Source organism: Zonotrichia albicollis, chromosome 10 (genome assembly GCF_047830755.1).
Source record: "Zonotrichia albicollis isolate bZonAlb1 chromosome 10, bZonAlb1.hap1, whole genome shotgun sequence".
NCBI classification, from domain to species: domain Eukaryota; kingdom Metazoa; phylum Chordata; class Aves; order Passeriformes; family Passerellidae; genus Zonotrichia; species Zonotrichia albicollis.
This window is the reverse complement of record NC_133828.1, coordinates 21,569,340-21,584,376: the sequence shown is the minus strand read 5'-3', so window position 1 is coordinate 21,584,376 and position 15,037 is coordinate 21,569,340. Positions and strand designations below refer to the sequence as shown.

Below are 15,037 nucleotides of genomic sequence, written 5' to 3'. Positions count from 1 at the left end.
CTGGCCCTGCTGTGCTGCTGACAGGAGCCTTGCCAAGCGTCCGCTCAGCAGCGAGCTCAGCAGTGATCTGAAGCCACCCTATACAAGTGTCCTGAGCACGGATGATGAGTTCTTTTGTTTATTTGTCTTGTTCATGTTACAAAATAGAGGTGGTGGAAGATGGTATTTGCTTTCCTAGTGTTGACTCAGAGTACCTTTGCTATTAACCACAGCCCCTGCCCAGCCTTTTCTGCAGTGCTCACTCGTCAGCTTTGACCATGCTCCCCAGAGTGAGATTTCTCCTCATTTTATAATGAGGAACAGGACGTTCAGGTTTTTCCATGTGTTGCCACCAAAACCAATATTACAGCCAGACTCAGCAGCAATGATGGCAGCACACAATAATAGCCGTTCCACATGCGATTTAGATTAACTGCTCTTCTGTTTAGTTCATATAATGCCTCAACAGCATGATCTGATTTGCTGTTTTCACATAATCCATCATTAGTTCTTTGAGTTACAAAAGGACATTTTTTAGTAGCAGATGGAGGGAAATGGGCTCCCCTACATTCAGAAGGGAACTTCACTTTCTCCAACTTCAGTTATGTCGCTTTATTTATCTGACTTTTATTTTAAATGTGGTTTCATTTTACAAGTATGAGGATTCTGGGGAGCAGTAATGCTTTTATTAGAGGTGTTGTCTTTAGGGCTTCCTTTCAGCATGAGTGGAACTAAGTAATAATCACTGACCACAGACCTTCAGCTCTGAGGGTAAGGGAAGAGAGGAGTGGGTGTTTCGGCAGCATGCACAGATTGCCTCCTCCTCCATCTGAAGAAAATGCTGTTGTGGCTGCCAGAGGAAGCTTTTGGGCTTGTAGAGGACAGCTGTGGCACCCACATGGCTCCTGTCAGTGGTGGCAGTTACTGGAATAGGAGCCATAATCCAGTGCTCTCCTACCTCTGGCAAGGCAGGAGAGCAAGTAGGAGCAGCTCTTTAGGGAGTCAGAATTGTTTCCAGAGCTTGGAAAAAGAGGAGAAAGGCAGTAGAGGTGGAGAGTTGCATGGAAATGGGGCAGGCTGTCTCCTTCCCACCCTTTCCAGGCGCAACAGGTGCAGAAGCTCTGCACCCACTCTTCCCCAGTCTATCAGTCCTTTGCTAATTGTCTTCCCTTGCCTAAAATCTTTTGGTCCTTGCCTGCTCTCCTCCCCTTTTCTCCTCACAGCCTGTTGGAATCTTCCCTGCCTCCCTATGAACATTACTCTGCCGTTGCTGAATTGCATTTTGCCACCCCATGAATGAGAGCAAATTAAACTACTTTATCTTGATCATTTGTGCAGCAAAATGCAATTTGCTTGTGTTGCTGCAGGTCCTTGAGCCAACTCTGTTCTGGACACTTTTATCACTTTGCAATCTAATCTGCTGAATATCTCAGATCCTCTTGCATTGAAAGAAAATGTGGGTTAAAGACAATTTCTTTTTAAATCCAGCTGTGTATTTATGCATGCACAAACCCACAGTGATATACATGTCCTCATATATGTATATATATGTATGTACCTCTATAATAAATAAAAAATATATATCACACTTTGAAAGTCCACACCTAACTTGCTAATGTCAGCTACAGTTGATGGACAGCCAAGTCAGACTCTTTTTATAGTCCATTTCTAAAATGAAACCATAAATTTTAAACCCAGGCTTCATCATTGCAGAGAAAAAAGCTTTTCCAGCCTATTGATGAAATATAACATTTGATAGGATTTATGAGGCCCAGATTCAGGAGGATAATTTGCAGAGCACTTAAAGCTCCTTTTTCCTGCCCTTTGCCTTCCCTCCTCTCAAATACACATACCAAAAAAAGCCATTAGTAAGGAGAAATTATTAAGGAAGATTTTTCTTGATTCCATACAAATGTCAATTTGTGAGAGAGAAAGAGGAAGAAAACAGTTGCAGGAGCTCTTACAGTAAAGGGGTCTAAGTAGAGCCAGGCTGATTATATGAGAGGAATACTGGCTTTTACTGATAAATACAGAGTGTGATTATTTGCTGTAATACAGCCATTTGTAAAGTGTCTGTGTGTGTGTATGATTTTTAATAGTACCGGATGGAATTTATTTTTTTATCACATTGAGATATTCACAAACCAGCCACATAAAGTTAAAAATAAACCAATACCCAGCTTCTTGGTGTCTTGATAAAGTTTCCTTCTGGCTTGTATTACCAGAGTGATAATTTCAGAGGAAAAACATCTTCTGTAACTTGTGATCACAGTATCTGTCAAATGGTAGGAAATGAAGAAAACTGCCAGACAGTGTCAGATTTATTAACAGCTCTAAGAAAACCAAAATTAATGCATTTTCTCTTCTTTGATGGGTTGAAATGTCCATGTGCTGTACTTATCTTAATGGATAAGTGAAGGAAGTAGCAGTCATCAATTAAGTCTCTCATTAAGCTGACTACAGCTTAATGTGTACCAGGCTGTACCCTCAGAGGTGTTGCAGTTGTTGTCGAGGAATGCTCATCCCACAGATGCCAGGAGCAACCTTCTGGACCAGGGAGAATGCAGTCCTTTATGGCAGGGAGGGGGACAGCCATGGAAACGGGCTGTGCCACTTGTGCCTGGGGAGCTGCTGGCCTGACTTCCATTGGAAAACTGTATTTCCACGTGTTGATAACCAATCTTCATCCATTTGGGTTGAAACCATCTATGTAGGATGTGTGCTGAAGCTGAATTTTTATGGAATCAGATGACAGCTGGGTTTTTTGGGGGGCAAGGGGTGTAGCTGGAAGAAGATGACAAGGGATTGTTTTGTCTGTGCAAAAAGTAAAAAGCAGCAGCATATATTCTTCCAACACGAATCTCTAGTCTTTCCATATGCTGGAATGGGGTCTTTTCATTTTGGAAGGGAACACAGCCTAGTCTTACACCAGACTGTGGCTTTTGCCACCCTTTGAACAGTGACAATTTCACTAAATTATAAGATTTAGAGTACTTCCCACACACATGATAGAAACTTGGCTGCTAATTCACCAAAAGTACTTGTCCTGAGCTGCCAGAGCCGATGCATGTTTTTCCAGCAGCAAGTTCTGGCTGCAGGGACCAGATAGACTCCTGTTGTGGGAATGAAGGTTGAGGTAAACAGGGTGTTCAGTGGTGATCAGTGTTCCCAGGCCCTAACACCACCTTCTTCCAGGAAAAGGGTGAGCTGTTTTGAATGCCCTAAAACATGCCACAGGGGTAGGACAAGAATCGGAACGGAGGAGAGGCTGGAGCAGCTAGAGGATGGGGAGAATAAAGGGGATGGCTGGGCCAGGCCATAGCTGTGGACAACTTTTGGATGCTTCAAAGTAGAGAGAAGTGTACCAGTACTGCAGGTTTGGTGCTCTGTTGGTGTGTCAGGCATGGGCACCTCATCTGAACCAGTGCCAAATGGAAGAGGTGCTGTTGGATGTCCCTGCCACCTGCAGCTCCATCCTCACTGGCAGCTGCTTTGGGAGGTGCTTCTGGGAGATGGGTCTCAAGGAGTGCTGGAAGGAGACATGCCGACCTAGGTGCATCAGGAGAGGTGTTTCTGTACTACGACTGCCTGTGGGACAGAGATTTGCTTGTACGGGGAGCCAATAATGGGTGGTGGAAATTGGCATCCATGGCTGAAAGATAAGGAAGGGAAAGACTCCCAGGCATCAGGATGAGAACAGAGAATTGAGGCAGCAAGACAAAAACAGTTGGGAAAGGATTGGTAAAGTGTGTTTTTAGACATGGCAGTTGAAAGCATATGAGAATCATTCTGTAGAGGCAGAGGTGAGCTTGAACCAGAACACTTGCTCCAGCATTTCTGGGACTCCCAGCCAAACACAGAGAGATTGGTTTGATCTTCCTTTCCCAGGCAAGGTATGCCAAAAAAATGGTTCTGTAGAGTTTGAAGATTCCATTATTTAATTTTTTTACATTTGAATTTAGCATTTTTCAAAGCAATTACTAAGAAGGAGTAGGGGGCTTACCTTCAGTCCTAAACACCTGTGTTCTCCAAGTGGAAAAGCAAGGGTAATTTCCTATCAGAAGTGCAGTTGTAGCTGTAAGAAGGAGCTAGAAAAACAATATACATCAGTAATTCCAGGAGCTTCCATTGCCTGCATAATGCAGAGCAATAAAGTTGCTCTGCTAACTTGAGGCCTCCAAGTTCAGAAATTCTTCTCCAAAATGCAGTTTGGCTTGTAAAGAGTTCAATTCTATTTATGCAGGGCTTGTGATGGAAGTGGGTTGAAGGAATGTGTGCTCCCCAGTCTGTGAATGCAAACTAAACAACAGGGGTCCCAGGACCCAGCTGCACTGAGGGAATGCCCAAGGGGGGAGGCTGCTGGAAGGGTAGATAGGGTGGCCTTGGAGGCAGCAGAACATTGCAAAAATCCATCTATCACTTCAGCATCTGTCAGGGGTTTTGTTGAGCAATAACCACAAGCTAAATTTGCCATATATAATTCCAGAGAGAAGTCAGTGGTAACTGATATTTTGATTTTTGAATGTGTTCCTGTGAAACTGCTCAAATCTCAGTTGTAGTTTCGAAATACTGCCCTATCAGAGAACCAAAATGAATTTACTTTCAGGACTGTCCCCATGGTAAGATCATCATACAATTTTTAGCCTTTTGCACTATTAGGGTGTAGAAAATATAACTACACCTATTTCTTTTTCACATCTGTTAAATGTTTCATGTGTCATTTTAGTATATATTGTGAATAAATGAACTTCAGATCGTGGCACTGGAGTTAGGATGTTCTGAAGAGTGTGTATGGATTATCCCCCTCTGCAAGAAGCCCCATATGTTAAAAGAGTCATTCGAGCACACCCAGGGGTGCTTCTGCTTTGCTGTGCCTTGCACTCACATCTAGCAAAATGAGCTAGAAAAATTTTCACTTGTTGTCTTTGCTTTTCCTTAGCTTGTAGTTGGAGCGTTGAATGCTTTCTGTGTAAGCTTACACACTTCACCTTGCATGTGCCAGTGGCTTAATAAGAGCATCTGCTGTCTCTCTGTAGCAAATCTGATGATTTTTCTATGCACATATATTTAGTTGTGCATATAAATAGAATCCAGGCACTGTTAGATGCATATGAAAGTGAACGTCAGATTGAAATGGTAACATATGAGGTTTTCTGCAGTTCCATTTATGAAGTATCAAGTTAAAAACAAAGCTGTGAAGTAGCCAGAAAACTTTTTATTTCTGCAGCCAAAGGCATATGCTTGTACAGCTTAACGTAATTAGGTCCCGATATATTCTTAGAATGGTCAGTATTTCGTGGGTTGTATCATTGTCTGCGAGCTGGTTTTTCATTATGGCTGGGCTTTTACACAGCAGAAAGTAGGAAAGCACTGCTCCAGATGTCTGGCTCCTTTCACCGACTTTGTTGCTGTCTACAGCAAAATTTGAGTTTTAACTCTACAGAGCAAATTCCCTTTGAATCTTTGGATACCCTTAAACAGTATAGTACTGGAGTATGTGTAAATGTCTACAAAGTACAGTGATTGGAGTGGCTGGTTTAAGAGGAGCTATAAAATGGTTCCAGCTGGAGTGCATTCTTGAGGTAAGCTCAAAATGCACTCCAAATTGTCAGCACACTACTCAGAAAAAACACAAGAAACAAATCATCTTTAGTGTGCTTTTCTTCCCTTAATGCACATAAGGACAGTGTAAATGGAAGCTGGTCAATTTTCAACAGTTTGTGTAAAATTGTCCCTAGGTTTTGCTTCTGTACTTCAGCCTTTGTGAATAAATGCATCACACGGGGTTGTAAGTATACCTGTGTGTATTTCTGTGCTCATAATGCCGTCTATATTTCAATAAGTATTGTGTATCTGTCCATTAATATTTATATGGAACAGAGAGCTTTGGTTCTTGCAATTTTTAATAAACATTGATGGTGTTACTAGTTTATACAGAGCATTCAATATGCTCCATCAAAATGGCAGCTCTAATTAGGTTCCTTGAATTAGCTAATGGATTTTGAGAAAGATAGCTTACAAAGCTCTTACAGCTGTCCAAGATACTCCTGCCATGGCAGAAAGACAAAAGGCCACTGGAAGCTGCAGATTTGAAAGCGTTAGAAATGCGGCTGACAGTTAAAAAAGATAAATTACATTTGTATTTTTTTTTCCTGTAAAAGTCCTAACACTGGATTAATGTTATTCTTGTAGTGACCATTTATTAAAAATACCCCAAAAAAAATCCAGCTTTATAGTAAGGATGTGTTTTGGCTCTGAGAGCTGTGCTTTACCCTGATGCTTTGCACATGATGTGAATTCTTTTTCAGTTTTAAAATACAAGTTATATCTGCCACAGTATTATAGACACAGAGAACTTGTTTTGTAGTTGAGGTCAAGTTGCCTACCTCCTCTCTAGCTAAGCCAGGTATTAAAAAAGCAAACCACATAGAGGATTAGTTGCTGCCACTCTGCCAGTGGTGTAGATTGGCACGTATGTAACGAAGAGTAGATGATACAGACTCTAGTGTGAAACTTGGAGAAGTAATTTCTGAGACAATAGATGGTTACTCTGGGTTTTGAAATTTTCAACAAAGTATGTTTTGGAACATGGGCAGTGGCATCTACTGCGAGGGAATTGTTAGATCCTCAATTCTTCTCTCACAAGGGAGTGCAGAAATTAAGACTGCACTGAATAGTCACCTTCTCTCCCTCCTGCTTTTGCTTTGTGTGTGGTAAAGAGAATTCCTGAGGGACTCATGAATGGCTAATTCATTGGAAGTTTGTAAAGTAGTTATTATTTCAGCTTTAGTGATTAGTTTAATAAACAGTAGTGCAAAAAGCAATAGCCTGTATGTGAACAAAACCTAGCTGCCAGTTCCAGGCAGGTGTGATAGTCTTTAAGAAATAGAGTTACATTTCTACACTGGAGTTTAGCATTCAGCATGTGCTTTGTTGGATTGTTAAAGCTGCTGTCAATGGAGTTTGGAGGGCTGAAAATCTGCTCTGTGTTGATGTGACCTATCTATTGTAAATATGCCAGCTGCTTTACATCAGTAAAGTAAAATACCCCCTCCCAAGCTGTGTTGTAATACAAAGTGCCAAAAAAGGCAATTTAAGTACTTTGCCGCGTAAATCCAGATGAAATTACCTTGGAGAGAAGGCCTTCAATTATGCCTCACACGTGACTTCTGCATGATGGATAAAAGGCATAATTGATATCATCTTTAGTGAAGAAACCAGAAACTGTTGCATTGTCTAGAGGCTACTGAAAATACCAGGAAAATCTGTTTTTCATTATTTTCATTGTGTGTTGTTTATAGAGAGTTTGGTTGTTGTCAGCAGCCGAGTCCCTAATCTCCCTGCTTTCCTAGCCCTTCAGAGGCAAGTGCACATCTCATATCAACAAGACAGCAGTAAACTGGTCCCATGCCAGAAACAGACATTGCCATTAACCAGCCCAAACTGGAAAGGCATCTTTTTTTACTATTAGTTAAGATCTGGTGATTGCCTTCTTTGATGAGGTACAATACATTGAGCAGAGAAAAGGAAAAAAATGACCTTTCTTTGAAATAAAGATGACAATCTGGCTAAAAACAAGAAAATGTCTGCCTTTTTTTCTTTCCTTTCTACTTGATTGCAAATAATGCGTTTCTGTTGGAGTAGCATATACCATATCTGCTTACAGTGAAGTTAAACCTCAGTGTGCGAATTTTGTTTCCATAAAACAACTAATTAGGCTATACCTCCCATTATTCCTGTCCAGTTGTAGTCAACTATAAGTTATAAAGAGAGTAATGGGGATGAGAAGTGGCTGGTTTGAAAAGATGATGCTCATTTGAATGTCTAGGCTGTCTGCCATGACAAACAGGAAAAGGTGTTGTATGTCATGTGAAGGAAGGGAAACATAAAAGGTTGCCTTGTGTCAAGCCACTGAGAGATATTTTATAAACAGTTTGGAAAAACTGAAAGTGATACAAATCTGTTGGTCTCAATCTTCAAATGGTTCTTTTGAGGTTTTTGTAAACATATTGTGAGCTATCTGGGGAAAGAAAAGGTTAATGACATTGCTAATTCATATCATGCAAGGTTCTCTTTCCTTCTTTCTTCCTAATGAGTCTGTAGGAACCTGAGAATATCATCTTCTCTCTTTCCACTAAGCTCCTAATGTCAAGAGGTCAGTAGTGATGTTACAGGGTCAATAGGACTCAATTTACCTCCAGACAAATGGTAGTCATGTGCTGCCCTAGGAGGCTTTGACCTTTTGGACAGAAGTGATTGTATTGCTTTTATGTTCACCTAAAGAATTGAAAGGTGACAGCATATGTTTCACTGAAGCACAGTTATGAGTTTTTAAAATATTGTAAAACAGATTAAGATTCAGGGACTTTAATATACAGGTTCAACTACGTGTAAATGACTTCATCAGTGTAATTTGTTTTTCTGCAGTTTGTTTATGTTTCTTTATATGTATTTATGTACCTAGAGAGAAATACATCCATCTAATGCTGTCTCACAGTCAGTCCATCTCTGCAGACCTTCTCATACAGTCCTGCCTAAATGGAACAGGGCTCCAAGTCTACCTACCAGTCACTCTGCACAAGAGTCCAAATCAAGTGTCCTCATAAAGCTCCTCTCCATTGAGAAAGACAGTAGTTGTGCATACATCAAGGATGTTCCTGCCCACAGCAAGAAAGCAGGTGTTGTGGAGACAAATAAAGCCATATGCACAGTTCCAGTTCCGAGAAAGATGTCATTCCTAACTTGGGTCCTCAGTGTGAGGTGTGTGTAACCAAAACCCAGGCTGGCTTTGGCTGAACATCACAGGTGGTTCCTGAACCTCCAAGGCAACATCAGGGATGTCAGCAAGGCATTTCTGACAAGTCTTTCCTAGCAATACCATTTTCTTACTCAAGTGCATATGAAAAGAGCAAATGTTCATATCTCTCTAAAATCTCTTTTTCTTGGTGGTCACAAAGATGAAAGCTGAATTACAGTAGAATTATATTCTTACCATTGATTTTCTTTTTATCACTTCCCTCTATTCTTCTTACTATTGAGGTTGCAAAAATATCTTCATCAAGGGTAGAAATGCAAGGACTGGAACTGAAAGAGAAACTTACTCAAATATTTATTTGTTATAACTTCAAAATGGAAGTTTTATCTTAAGTGAAAGATAGATACTCTTACATGCTCTGTTGGATGCCCTTATACTGTGTATCTTTGTAGACCACTGTGTTCCTTTTAGTATGTAAAATTAGTTTTGTTTTTTAGCAGATCATGAATGGAAGATTGTCCATTCTCTAGAGTCTGTGAATCACATTTTGTCTTGGATTTGTTTGTTAATGGAAAATTCTCTAAAAGAATAATTTTTCTTCTTTTTTGTTTGCTTGTTTTGTTTTATTTTAACTTGGAAGCACCAGTTGTTTGCTTAGGGGACTGACAGTCAGCTGGGTGAAATCAGTGTTTGAAAGAAGTGGCTGGCAAAAAAGCCCTGTGCAATATTAATGTATTTAAGAAAACCACTGGAAACAAAATGTTTATTGCCTCTTTAAATGTATGTTTATATATAGCTTTAAGTGGTTCATCTAACTTCATGTGTGCAGCACTTGCTTTTAATTTGTGTTATCAAGATAGCTGCAGTAAGAAGTCACTAATTGAAAAAATGGCATTTGAACTTGAATGATGGAAATACAGATTAGCAATTTAGAGGAAGAACACAGGGGATATTTTACTGTGTTAAACCTGAGCCATACATGTTAAATACTGATTGTGGTACTCTAATTCTTTGGAAAAAAACCCTAGTCTGTCATATTGAATATTATTCAATATGTCTGTCATATATAATATTATTGCTATGGCGCTTGTTCATCTCTCTCTTCAGAGGTGATGGGGTGAAATTTCACCGTCATATTTCACATAATGTCAGTGAGCTGGAAGCTCAGTCTCTGCTACATTATGGTTCCCCTTTTGTCTTGGGCTGTCTGTTCCAGCTGTGTTGGTTGAGAGGCCGTTTGGAAGCCTGTCCCTTGCAGTGGGCAAGGTGGGTTCTGTGTGGTGCTTCCAGCAGGTGCAGGCACAGGGAGGGACGGTGAGTTCTGGCCGTTGTTTGTGTAGTTGGTGACACAGCCCCAGCTGCTGGACTAGTACGATCGTGTTGGTTCAAACGATAGCACAGATTTGTTTTCTCCTTCTCCCAAGCCAGAAAAAGTCTTTATTCTCCCATTAAGGACTGTATTTAACAAAACTACAGAATGACTACAGGAATGTACACTTTCCTCTTTCGAATGTTCACATAAGTTTGTTGGGTTTTTTCCTATTTCAACCAAAAAAACCAAAACATTGCAGTGTGTGCAGCTTACTGGAAGAACTGTTAAACTTCTCTTAAGTTTGTTTATGGCTTGGGATTTTGGACATGCTTGTTACTATTGTTTGAAATCAGTACCTGAGTCTTCACAATTCTTTGAAGTTTCTCAGAGATTCATTCCTACACATAGATGTTATTTTAGAACTTCCCAGTGTCAGCTGCTTGTGAATCAGTCTCCTTACATGTAGCACAATTTCAGGAAATTGTTCTGAAAACAACTGGAAAATGCTGAGCGAACAATTCTCTCAGTCTTGTGACACAGAGAAGTCAGTGAGTACATTAAATTTTGGATGCTGGGAACATGTGATGGTGGGGGGAGTGGTAAAAGTGTGGTTGCATGGTTCTCTGAAGAATGTGTAGCATGGCTCCAGAGCCATGTCAAGGAAGAAAGCGTGCACAAAACTGTACATATGAGAAAGACTGTAATATTTATATCTCCTCAAGGAGAGATCCCTGCATTAAATGTAAAGCGACTGTAAAAGAAATCTGTCTGCTGTACTTACCAGGCTTGCTGAAAAGCTTCAGTAAGTGTCCTTAATATACGCTGACTTTGATTGGAGTATTGTTTCTACATTTCTTCTGTAAGCTCAGGTTCCTTTACAGTATAAATAGTCATGCATCTGAAACATTTGAACTGGTATTCATCTGCTGTTTCCCTGTCTGAGAACTGCTATCTGATCAAACCAATATTTTTTAATTATGTATTTATAGGCAGATGGGAGAATAGTTTACAGTCAATGTATGATCTTCTCTGCAAATCTTGGAATATTGTGTTGGGTTTTTTTAATATTGCCTTATCAGTTTCTTTTTTTTATTACTGATGACTTCATTCTGTTTGAATTCAATGCTTCAGTTTCTTTGGGGTAAACTAATAGATTATGTATGCGATATTTGCACAGTGCTGATTGAATTCATCTGGTGAGTTTGAATGTGGTTCATATATTCACATAATTGTCAGGAGCCAAGTTGAAATTCAGAGCTGTTTCATGAGCATTGCACAGGGCATCATATTTATCTCACTTTACTCAGGAGTGGGTAAAACTTCCATGGTAAGCTAGAATGCAGCTCTTTCAAAAGCCAATATCTTTTACATTTGTGCCTGTAAGCAATGGAGAAAAAAAAAATGTGGAGCTTTAACTGTATCCTGAAAATATGAAGTGAATGTACTGACCAACTCTCTTCCTACCTGTTCCCTTCACTTTTCTAAGAAATTTTGAACCTGCTGGCCATTTTTGACCAGACTTGACTGGTGACTTGATGTTCAGGAGATACTGGAACACAAAGTTTCAGTAAGTGCAAATAAGCAGCCTGCTAGAGACGCCCGGATGAATGCTTATGCTGGGAAGAAACACTGCAGTGTGAACTGTTATGAGACACGAGAGAACCCACAGGAGAGAGGCACAGGAAATCAGACTTCACGGAGCTGCTTGTTTCCACAGAGATTATGCTTGTGTTTTCACACTAATCCAGATGGATAACTTTCCATGTGCTGATATCTTTCATTTAAATGTTCCAACTCATTCTCATGGCTAGGGTTTGTAGTTTAATACTGTGTGGCAGAGGTTTGCCAAAGCAAAATCTGTCAGGCCCTGTCTTGTAATAAATATAATCAGCAGCACCACTCCCACTCGCTGGCTCAAAGGGTTTGAGCAGAAGGAAGTTCACCTACAGGAGACTGACAGTGGAGCACAGGCTCCTGATTATCTTGCAATGTATCAATCTCAGATTTAATTTTAAAAGGTGGGGGGAAACCCAATGTGTGTGGTATTTTCAGATTGTCTCTTCAGCCAAAGTATCTGGTGGTAGAAAGTGGGTTAGAGCACTGGTGACAGGTGCTGTACAGTTTGCAGAGAGCTGTAGGAAACCAGATTGGCTGGAATCAAACTAGACCTATTGCCTGTATTTAAGTGTTTCCCTCTTAACTAGTGCTGCTTTGGGCTGTGTTGTTGGCAAAGCAACAAGGACAATACTTTGGGCCTTATCTATATGTTAGCAGCCCTCATTAAACACTTTATCTTTATACACAAGTAATGTCAGGGGATTTCATAGGTATTGTAGTGCTCATGAGCTATGGACCAGGCTTCACTGTTCTAAGTGATAGTTTCCATTAGCTAGACCTCAGTTTCAGTGTTTTGCAAACTGGAAATGGTTCTTCACTATTAGACAAGTATTAATGCAAGGAACAGAGGCATTTATCTATGGGAGGAATAAAGGTGAAGAGGGAATATATCCTTTTTTCCATCAGTAGTCCACAGAGCTTGTGCAAGCTTTCTGCACTGTCTTGGCAGATCATGAGAAAATTTCATGTGCTCTGGAAGATTTCAGTAAGTCAGCCAGAGAAGCTTGAAACCTCTGGGACTTTATAGAATGGATGGATAACTTAGGCTTCAGGAAAGGAAGTCATTTGATTTTTCATGGCAACATACTGATGCTGCAAGTAACCATTTCCAATCCTAACTGCATATTCAGTTGCATTTGCAGCCTACATGGAATTTCTCTTAATTGGCAGTTAACTTCCAACCAGTCTAGATTGCTGATATATACTAGAAACTACGTATTATTGAACTGATGGGTTAATGTCCAATATTTTGTGTGTGCTGTCCAAATTCTGTTTGCTATGCAAATCCTATAAAGGGCTTCCCTAGATTCTGGCATACTCATAGGGGAGTGTGATGTAGCAAGATGCTCCACTGACTCTGTGCTCATGCGAGCAAATCTCTGTCTCTGTAATCCACTGATGGTGAGGCAGAGTTAAGGATATAGATTAAGTGAATATACAGTGAAGGGCTGCAGAAACAATGGTTTGAGTTTAGGAGCAGCCACAAATCAATTGTATAATTAATAATTCCCTGTGAATGCCAGTAAATGCTACTTAACTATACACTCAGTACTCACCCCAGTGCTGACTACAGCAAGGCTGGAAATATCTGCAGGAAACTTTTAATTTTTTCATTTTAAATATGAACAACGTTTTTGAATTCTTAGCCATTTTCAGGATTTTATTTAATAGTTCCTGGTTATAGCTTGAGCTTCTACAGTTGTACAAGCCCAGCTGTAAGGTTTTAGAAGGCTCACTAGGGTCAAAACCCACAGAAAGGCATGTGTTCAACTTGATAAACTAAGCAACTCCACCAGATTTACCAGAGCAGTTTGCAGTGTATGCAGTTCCGCATACAAGTGAGTCTTTGTGGATTACTAAGTGAATTACTGTTTAATTACCACTTTAAAACTGTAGTGTCAAAATTTAATAGTGTGCTTTCCCATCTCTCTTGCCTACCCTAGATTTTCATGGTTGATGTTTGAGTTCTTTGTATAATTGGGAGGGAGTTTGTGGTTTTTTTATGAGACAAAACTTTTTTGTGCTTCTCTGTGAATAATAGTTTATTCTTTACCTAGAACATATGGAATTTTAGGGAAATTCCACATTTAGCATGGGAGCAAAAGGAAACATTTTTTGTCAGCTTATCATCATCATCATCATCATTATTATTAAAATATGATAGTCATTTATAGCTGTTCACAGGAATGTTAAAAGTTTTCTTGTGCTCCCCCATCTGTCTGCATCCATCTGTTGTCTCTTGTCTTGTACTGGAATTGCTAAGTTCTTTGGACAGGGACAGCCTTTTTTAAAAACAGGAATCAAGTTCACAATTAGCAGCTTTGCCAATATAAGAAAGCAAAAATAAGGCTGATAGGGGCCAGTGGGAGCTACGCAAATCAGGAAAATCAAACACAATCCCTTTGTCTCGGGTCTGGCAATTCTCTGTGTGTACCTGGCGTCAGATATGTGCGTTGATAGGAGTTTCATTCTGCTGTTTTTTCCCCCAGCGGCTGCACAGGTGGCGGGAACGCTGATCGGATCCAGAGGCTGCGGAAGGAGTACCAGCAGGCCCGGCGGGAGGGCTTGCCCTTCTACGAGGACGACGAGGGAAGGACACCCCTGCCAGACTATGACCAGCGCTGGGTAGGTCCTCAGTGGGATCATTAGGGCTTTGGCAACACTCAGAGTTAGCAGAAGATTCTGGTTTGTTTGTGTTTTACAGAAATCCTCTATTGGTTTAACATGAATTTAGGGACTTCATAGAAGCAGAGAAATCCCTGATGCCAGCCCACCAAAGAGACAACACACCAATGAAATGTTGTCTCTTTTTAAGAGAAAATGTTAATAATGAGAACTTGGCTAAAATTAACTTATCCATTCACTGTGTCTGATTTAGGCCCAGGTTTCCTCCATTAAGCCCAAGAAAGAGAGTCACTGCCAAACTTTGTCATGTGTGGTAGCGTCAAGGCTTTTCAGATGGATTTTTGGTACTCTGGCTGTTCATCCAGCGATTATCTGGGTTAACAAGAGCATTAGAAGAGCAGCCTCTCACTGTGCTTAGCTGCGAAGTGAGAGTAAGGAAATAGAGGCATGTCTGTCCTACCCTTCCTTCTGCACATGGGACAGTAGCAATCTGGCCACGTCACAATCTTTGTAACTTTTCTAAAGTGAAAAATGTAATAATTTGCTCCCCTGCATCAAATTTCTTAAAATTCTATGAACACTATAGAACTATATTTGTTGTATGCATGTGTATATGGTGTATTTCCTGTTTTACATCTAGGCCTCACACTACACAGAGACATATTATCTACCCCACTACTGCAGAGTAACCCATAACCTATAGAAAAACTAGAGATTGAATCAACAGTGCTAGCTTTTTTTATCTGTTA

The 15,037-nt window shown here is 40.3% G+C and overlaps 1 protein-coding gene across 4 annotated transcripts in view; it reads left to right on the top strand.

The window, feature by feature from the left end:
• Window positions 1–15,037, top strand: part of PARD3B (par-3 family cell polarity regulator beta) — a 394,022-nt gene that overhangs the window by 328,529 nt on the left and 50,456 nt on the right. For all 4 annotated transcript variants that reach the window (XM_074548315.1, XM_074548314.1, XM_074548313.1 and 1 more), the window contains one exon: window positions 14,153–14,288. In XM_074548315.1, coding sequence (XP_074404416.1) covers window positions 14,153–14,288 — 136 coding nt within the window. The remainder of the gene's footprint in view (window positions 1–14,152; window positions 14,289–15,037) is intronic.